The following is a 9,159-nucleotide window of genomic DNA, read 5'->3' on the forward strand; positions in this document are numbered from 1 at the left end:
TTCCCACGTACCTTCCATTTGGTCGTTCAAGAACTCCAAATTTTTATAGTACCACAGTTTGGGTAGATATACTGCGTCTGTGCCGGCTCCGCTTCGATATGATGTCCTTACTTTATTTCTCTCCTTTCTGTAACCCGACCTCAATGTCTGTATTTTCTTTTTGACATCGTTGACCGTTGCCTGCGGGTCCACCTTGATTAATATTTCCAAAAGTTCCGCATACGCCAAGGACTTGGCATCACGATTCTTGTCGTCTTCCACAACGACGGGTTGTCTTTAAAACAACTAATAAAATCTTCCAAGAAACTTTTCGAATGCACTCGTAGATCTACCATTGTTGTTTTCGATGTCCGAACACTTTGAATGACAGTAAAATAATGATGGCGCTCATAGACTAATATATGGCGCTGTCGTCCGTCGGCATAGATATAAATAATGTGACGGTAAAGCGTGGTGAACGTACGAATTTCAGCGGCTCGGCGAGTAAAATATCAAACATGTTTGAAATCCAACGAGCCTGGTCTGCGGATTAAAAAGTCCGCAGACCTGGGGTGCTCCACGCGAAAAAAAAGTCCGAAGACTGTAAATCGTCTGACTTGCGTGCCAATGGAGCGCCGGCATTAGACTATAGATACATACCGTTGCATTGCTAAATGAAGCCGCGTGCCTTGCGCTTGGTTTGTGGGCGAGCGAACGCATTCGTCTACAAATGTTCGAGACCATTTCGCTAGTGCTCGCACTAGACGCTCAGAATTAAAATATAATTTTCTATTTTTTTACGTTATATAGTATTTTTAAGCGGTCAAAATGCAACCATTAGGTAAAGATATCCATAATTTAAGTTATTTTAAAGAAACACTAGGTCACTGATATTAAAATATATAATAAAATACAAATAAATTATCACGAACATGTATCAACTTACCTATGAAACGTAATACCATCTTCTTGCTTATCAGTACGGCTACCACATTTAAGACAACAACACAGAACCATCTTTTCTACGTAATTAACTAAAAATATTTACCATTGACTTTATGTTTAACACAAAAAATATCAATTTTAGCAACTCGAGCTCGCAAGTTATCGACGCTATGTGAAGCGTTTCGCCCCGATTTGATGGCGATACTTTTGGAAACTAGCTCACAGATATGTAGAGCTTTTATCTTACTCTAGCGCGTGTCGCAGAGATTGTAAGGGTGCCGAATACTTTCTCACTCGCACTCATGCATCGTTTTTGTTCAGGCCTTGCTTTGACATAATAAATTTAGAATGGTATCTTGTCGAATAGCTGGTTGGCATCACTGTTTTTTCAAAACTGAAAACACTGGGTTTTGCTGACAACCATAGATATCTTATCTATGCATAGATAATCTGACAACTGACGGGACGGTCGGCCGACTGTTCTGTGGGTTTCTGAATCTAGATAATTCTAGGGTGCTCTTGAGAAAAACTATAAAATGTCACAATCAAATACGGGTGGCGTCAAGCCTATGACCATCACTGGTCGGATGGTTCGAGAAAGAGAACGTTTAATTGGTATGTCAGATGACGAAAGAGCCTGGCGTAAACAGTGGCTAAAAGATCAAGTTTTGGCTCACGACGAACCTCGATTTGTTCCTGAGTATTGGAATCAACGCTTGAATCCTATTCGTCAGGCGTATCGTTTTCCCCTGGACAAAATCTTTTCGGGACTCACCCCATTTATGGTACTTATATTACCTTTTTGATATCGAATAAAATCGTAACCTAATTTGTTATGTAATATTTTTTAATTTGTTTATTGACATTTCTAGGGAGAAATACCTGCGCTGTACGCCAGATATTTTACTGGAAAATTGATATTGTTTGGATTCGGAGTTCTTGCTACCCATTATTACTTTAAATACAATCAGAACGTAAGTATTACAGAGGAGGTAAATATATACTGCTCTTCGACCTGTCAAAACGGATCAACATTATTGTACATCTGACGAAGTAGTGATGTGTATTGGCGGAAATATTGGGTACACTCATTATTGATTAGAAATATACGAATTATTGTTTGAAGGATATTTCTTAACCTATCATTTCATTGTGATCACCGCCATTAGTTGTCATTTTTGCTCTCTTAGGCGACTCGTGCGCTGTAAAATAGCATAGACTCTATGTGTGGTAGCGCCGACTTTTTGAACTACACGCAAGCGACATTCATGCTGTGTACATTGGAATATGTTGCATGCGACATCAGGCATGTTTCACAACCAAAAATGTTGCAACCACGTGGTTTGCGGCTATACATTTAGTTATATGTATTTTGTGAATGCCAACAAAATCACATTGACAATTTCGACATGTTGCAATCGAGATGTATGTATGTGCGACCTGGCTAAGTAATAGTCCATCGTTTAATGTGACAAGAAAGAATTTACAGGATGAATACTTCTCCCATTGTCAATTTTATGGTGCAATGTAATGAGTGGATAATTCAATAACCTGGCAGATGAGAATACTTTCAAAAAAGATTGTCTATGTCAAAAGCTGAAAGATTATGTGTAGGGAAAAGCATTTAATCTAACCAAGTAAATGCACAATCAGAACCTATAATGTCTTGACACTCTGAATAAAACAACTAACAACACATTCATTATTTTGATTTTCAAAAAGTAATATGGAACAGTAAAAATACACATATACTAAGAGAAAACTCTGAGCGAATCTAGGTTTTGAATGCTAGTAATTTATAAAAAACAGCGTAATTTTATAATGAGTAATTAAAAAGAATCATTGAAGTAGACCATAGTAGACTCTATTTTAAGAATTTATAAAACAACCTATTTGTAGATCATGGGGCTCCACCAGCTGGAGGGCCTCAAATAAACCTTCAATAATAATAATAGAGGTCTAAGAATTTTGTCAAATATATTTTATAAAACGTTCTTGGATATGACCCATTTATACTTACATTTTATGATGCCGTATCACTTCAATTCACAAGATTTTTTTTAACCATGTCCGATGCTAAGATCATATTATGTGCCTCCACAGAGTGGAGGTTGTATTTACAGATCTTTGATTTTATGAGAAATGGATATTAGCCACTTGTTCAATCTAATAAGTCAATATTCTAATCCAAACACACATTGAAAAACAATAATATAATATGTAAATTTTCCAGACCCGGGATTCGAACCCGGGACCAATGACATTAGCCGATGCGGTAACCGCTCCAAAAATCCATGTTTCGCATTAAATTGTCATATTCGATAAGATACATACAATAAAAGACAATTTTTTTAAACTCTTGGTTTATAAATGAGACTGTCCATTTTTGGCAAACATTAAATTATAATCATTTCAACACATATGAGGGGAGTTCCATAAGTTCGCTGAATGGGACAGAAAGAAAAGAATATATATATGTTTTATATTTTTATTTTTCAATATAATCTCATCGGACATGAATACACTTCTTAGATCTATCGATTAATTATTTTTCTAAACCTTCGAAGGAACCTTTTGAAGTCCTGTGATGTTAGTGCCTTTTGGTTTATAATCTATTAACAGGATTCCTTGTGAATCCCAAAATACTGTTGCCATCACCTTCCCAGCCGATGATACAACCTTAAACTTCTTGGGGGCTGAACCACCCTTTTTATGCCACTGCATATACTCCTGTTTTAACTCAAGCTCATAATGATAAACCCACGTTTCATCTCCCATGACAATTTTCTTGATAAGTTTCTCTTGATTGACGCCAAACAGCCTTAAAAACTACTTAGAACATTCCACACAGTAACTTTTTTGATGTGGCAAAAGCATTCATGGCACCCATCTTGCGCTTACCTTTGATCCCTATTAATGTATAATTCTGGAAATTATTATTTTGGATAGAATAAACCTTTCTGCAATTTTGATTAGTTTTAGCCGACCATTTTCCATAAGGGCATCTTCGATTTTTAGTACCATTAATTTCATGTGTAGGGACGTCACTTGGCCTTCCACAACGGTCATCATCTTCTATTGACACTCTACCTTGTTTAAATAAATGTGACCATTTGTAAATCATGGTTTTACTACAACAAAGAGTGCCATAAACCAATTTTATTTAATTTTGGATAGTTTCCACACTTTTCCACTATTTTGTGATGAATTTAATTACTGCACGGAGCTCAATATTTGACATTTATAAAATTATCATAGACTTCCATTTGTTCTTTTGAATATTTAACAATAAAAATATTATTTTAACCCCAATACTTGCTGCTTTCATCACCATTCCACAAACTTATGGAACTGCCCTCGTAATCGTAACACGTAATATTTGTACCTCAGAGGCAGACGGATGCAAATGCCAAATACCCAATTGTTCAGGAGAGCCAAAAAACAATTTTTATTTTAAACGAATATTCATAACTTATAAGAAAATATACATATAATGATCATTATTTTTTTTATTCTAATTCAATTAAAGTACTTCTGGAATATGTAAGAAAGGAATAAATATAATACAATTTTATATCTAAAAAAAATAAAATAAAAACGTAGTGTGGATTTGCATCCTTCTGCCTCCAAAGATATTTTGTTAAATGTGGATTTGTATCTTATTTACGAGGGTGGGTCAATAATTCCTTAGAAAAAAGCATTAAAACAGTTTTTATTTTTGTATTTTTTTTTTATTTCTCAACATAATCTCCTTGGAGCTCAATACACTTGGTTAGACGTTTCTCAATTTTTTTTAAACCGCCAGAAAAATAAGTTTTCGGAAGGTCCTCAAAATAAGCATTTGTCCGATCGATGACTTCTTCATTTGAAAAAAAACGTTGTCCACTTAGCCATTTTTTTAAGTTTGGGAAAAGGAAAAAGTCACTGGGGGCTAAATCTGGCGAATACGGTGGGTGGTCGACCAATTCGAACTTCAATTCTTCAATTTTAGCCATTGATCGTAAACATGTGTGAACACGGGCATTGTCCTGATGAAAGAGGATTTTTTTTCTGTTTAAATGAGGCCGTTTTTCTTCAATTTTGTTTTTTAGCTGGTCCAATAAAGATGCATAATAATCCCCTGTTATTGTTTTTCCTTTTTCCAAATAGTCAACGAAAATAATTCCACGTGCATCCCAAAATACAGTAGCCATAACCTTACCAGCTGATTTTACGGTTTTCGCCTTCTTTGGACATGGTTCGCCTTTCGCAATCCACGGATTTGACTCTTCTTTCGTCTCGGGAGTATAGTGGTGTATCCATGTTTCATCTACAGTCACAAAGCGACGAAAAAATTCATCCGGATTGCGTTGCATGAGCGACAACAGGGCTTTAGAGGCCACCACCCTATTGCGTTTATTGTCGACTGTGAGCAAACGCGGCACCCATCTTGCAGAAACTTTTTTCATGCCCAATTTGTCATGTAAAATAGAAATGACGCTACCTTTTGAGATCCCTGTAACCTCAATTATCTCACTCAACTTTAATCTTCGGTCACTTAACACCATATCGTGGATTTTATTGATCATTTCTGGTGTAGTCACGTCTACAGGACGTCCTGAGCGTGGTTCATCCTTTGTTGGTGTACGACCACGTTTAAATTCATTTAACCAGTTATAAATAGTTGCAAGTGAAGAAGCAGATATGCCGTGAACTAAATCCAACTCATTTTTTATTTCCTTTGCTGTTAACCCTTTTATATTAAAATGTTTAATAACAGCTCTAAACTCATTTTTCTCCATTTTTGTAAGCAAGCAAATTTTTTTTTTAAATGTACGAGAAACACACAACAACCCGACCAATCTGATTGAAACTTCGCAGCATACTGAATCGGTAGTGCCGCTGCATGAAAACAAACCGCTTACAGTACTAGTCGCGCCACCTGTCGGCTTTTCTAAGGACTTATTGACCCACCCTCATACCTAGCCAAAATAAAACAAATTAAAAGTTTAAAAAATTTATAGGTATAAATATAACAAAGCAAAACACATTTTTTTTTTAAATTTTATTATGTATTCATCATCATCACCAGCCTGAATCTATTCACTGCTTAATGAAGGCCTCGCTAATCTCCAAGTTGATTCCACGTCTCTCGTCCCTGTGCATTGCGTTGCCAAGTTTTTCCGCAGAACTTTATCATTTCATCGATCCAGCGGCCTCTAGATCTACCTTGCGGATGTTTTGTACCTCTTGGATACCACTGGATAAATAAAGTTGTCCAACGATTGTTCTTTCTTCGACCTATGTGTCCAGCCCATTTCCATTTGAGGTTTTTAGCAAACTCTATCACATCATTAATCCTTGTCTGTTCCCTTATCCACTCATTCTTCTTTTTGTCCGTTTGCGTTATGCCCAGCATGCACCTTTCCATGCCACTTTGTGCTACTCTAAGTTTCTGGAACTCTCTTTTACTTAGGGTCCATGTTTCACACGCATGTGATTACGGAAAGTACACACTGGTTGAACACTTTGTACTTTAGGCACAGTGGGAGGTCATTTTTGAAGAAATTATTCAGGCGGCCAAAAGCACTCCAGCCTAGCTTTACTCTGCGAACAATTTCATCAAATATACATCCATCTATAGACACTTGTTGTGCCAGATAGATGTAGTTTTTCACCTGTTCGAGCTGAATACCATTGATGAGGATCTCTTTTTGGCCCGCAAAGCAGTTGAAAATGACTTTCTTCTTTGACACATTTATTTTCAAGCCTACTTTGTTGCTTACTCCAGCGAGTTCCTGCATTCTTCTTTGGAAGTCTTCTGAGTCTTGCAAACTACTATTTATTGTCATCGGGAAAGCGCAGATGACTCACGTATTCTCCATTTATGGGGGCCCGCGTCATTTCAGTCAAGTTCTCTAAATAAGTCTTCAAGTGTAGCTGTAAATAGTTTAGGTGAGATTGTATCACCTTGTTGGACTCATTTGCTGATAGGAAGTGCGCGATGGTTTATGGAGATGTTGTTGCGCTACTGTATATATTATTGAAAATATTTATATAGCGCCCGGGGATTCCTTGATTTCTGAGTGCATCGAGTATTGAAAATTGCTTTATGGAATCGAACCCTTTCTCATAGTCTATAAAACCCATGGATAGCGGCAGCTTGTATTCCTGTTACCGCTCTGATTTCTCTGATGACTTGGATATGGTCCATAGTGCTGTATCCTCCTCTAAAGCTCGTTCTCCTGGCTGGTTCTCGTCTAGTACATATTGCAGACGGTTTGAGAGAATTTTATCTTAGTGGATTATTGGATTTGCATCCTTCTGCCTCTAAGGTAGGTATGGCACTTGCATCTTTATTCTATGCATATCTTGGACTAGGACTTTCATCTCTCTCCCTCTAATAAATAAAGCCTTTAGCATGACGATTCTTAAAAAAAATCATTTTCCCCAAAAATGGAGTTGCATCCATCTGCCTCTGAGGTACAGATATTATCAGGATTAAAATGAGACAAGTCCAATGGCACAAGACAAATAATGACACGTAGCATGTACACAAATACTACTAAAGTTCACAAATATTATTGATTTAGTACCGTAAAGCAGCTAATATACACATGCCGATAAAGAGTAATCCGCGTATGAGTACACGTTATCAAATATGCGAGCTTCTGATGTGCTCACTGTGGGGTTTCAAAAATTGGGTACAGTACGCAGGTATGGTATAAGGAGATATTCATTCATAAGCTGCATCCAATGTCCAGAAACGTGGCAGATACACTGTCATGCGATATCAGAGTTAGCTTTATGTCTTACCATGCTCTGCTATTATACTCGTATGCCATTTGCGTAGAAAAAAAAAGTTGTGGTCACACGTTAGAAGTGAAATTTCTTTGAGATAGGCGGTGACAAGATAAAGATATTGTTTTCTTGATTTATCGCCATCATAAATAATTGTAAATATACTAGAGTACTATATATAAGACAAGATTAGGTGTGTAATTTCTTGAGGTATTCCTGAGAATTTAAGAATGGATTGGCGACACCCAATTTGCATATCGGACTGGTTTCGGCACTCGAGACTGTTCGCTGTCGAAGTCCGAGTCCAAAAATGTCTGCTTATTTTATAGACTATGAAAACCATTGGACAATGTTAAACATGGTAAATTTTTCGCAATATTAAAAGGAATTGGATTGAACTGAAAAGACAGATGGATAATACAAAATTTATAATATAACCGTTTTGTATTGCATCTCATTTTGGTGCTAAATTTTATTTCTGTTCCAGGACTGGACGAGGAAGGGTGGCTGGAGAGTTCTGATTTCGAGATCACACGTTCTGCCCGGCCAGTCAAATTATCCTCAACTTTCAGACAGATCTGTCGGTCCAGATTATGCCGAGAGGGGCTTCAAATCATCACCCATCTAATTATATTATTTTTATTTTCACCCCTCCATTAAGTGATTTCTTCAACAGTTTAGTGTAAATAATTTTGTGTTATTAAAATATTCTATCGTTTATTGAGTTTTCAATTGTCCTCAGGGCCACCTTATCCCTAAGGCGCAATAGGCAGAGTGCCTAGGGCCTATGAAAATTTTAGGGCCCACGAATCTTTTAGTGTCTTTGATATTTCACCTGAAAAAATAAATACATAAACAAAAATCAAAATGAACAATACTTGCCAATTTAAAATGTTTATTTATATATCCTTACTGATATAGTAGTAATCACGGAAATGTGTGTCCTTCCAGTTAAATGTTAACTCTGTGACATATTTTATGCACAAATTTGTAAATTATGTCGTTGAATGAAAGTGATGAAAGAAACAACATTCGTTGCTGCCCCATTATTGTTCTAAAGGAGCCCGTAAAAAAGCATCAAAAATTGCAGATTGCCGATACAATTGCCAAAAAAATGGTGAAACTATTGCTCAGTCGCTGGGCAATGTATGACTCGTCATCAATGTCGGGCAAGTGAGGCCGATGTATTTTGTGCGTACACGTGATTTGGGATAAAGCACAACAGTCGACAATGAAGTTTCCACAGCATATATTATCATCCTAAATAATCACATAGACAAATCCAAAATAAAAGAAGGATTTGGATCCAGTTTTTCTTAAACAAAGGTGAAACAATATGTAATATAAACCAGGAATTAGTTTTGATAATTATTTATTTCAAAACTTTACAAGAATGTTAAAAATTGACTTTTAGTAGGTATTTACTAAATATAAGTGGTGTGAAGAAAAAGAAAG

General features: G+C 36.5%; 1 protein-coding gene across 1 annotated transcript; it reads left to right on the forward strand.

The window, feature by feature from the left end:
• The first annotated feature begins 1,365 nt into the window (after window positions 1–1,365).
• On the forward strand, window positions 1,366–8,422 carry ND-B17 (NADH dehydrogenase (ubiquinone) B17 subunit). The gene is made up of 3 exons (XM_085946895.1): window positions 1,366–1,709; window positions 1,797–1,898; window positions 8,192–8,422. The coding sequence occupies exons 1-3, from the start codon at window positions 1,461–1,463 to the stop codon at window positions 8,330–8,332; spliced, it is 492 nt and encodes a 163-aa protein (XP_085803021.1). The 5' UTR covers window positions 1,366–1,460; the 3' UTR covers window positions 8,333–8,422.
• Window positions 8,423–9,159: the final 737 nt, after the last annotated feature.

This window comes from Rhyacophila brunnea, unplaced genomic scaffold (assembly GCF_057557595.1).
Source record: "Rhyacophila brunnea isolate RB1 unplaced genomic scaffold, BYU_Rbru_1.0 scaffold_2, whole genome shotgun sequence".
Lineage (NCBI taxonomy): Eukaryota > Metazoa > Arthropoda > Insecta > Trichoptera > Rhyacophilidae > Rhyacophila > Rhyacophila brunnea.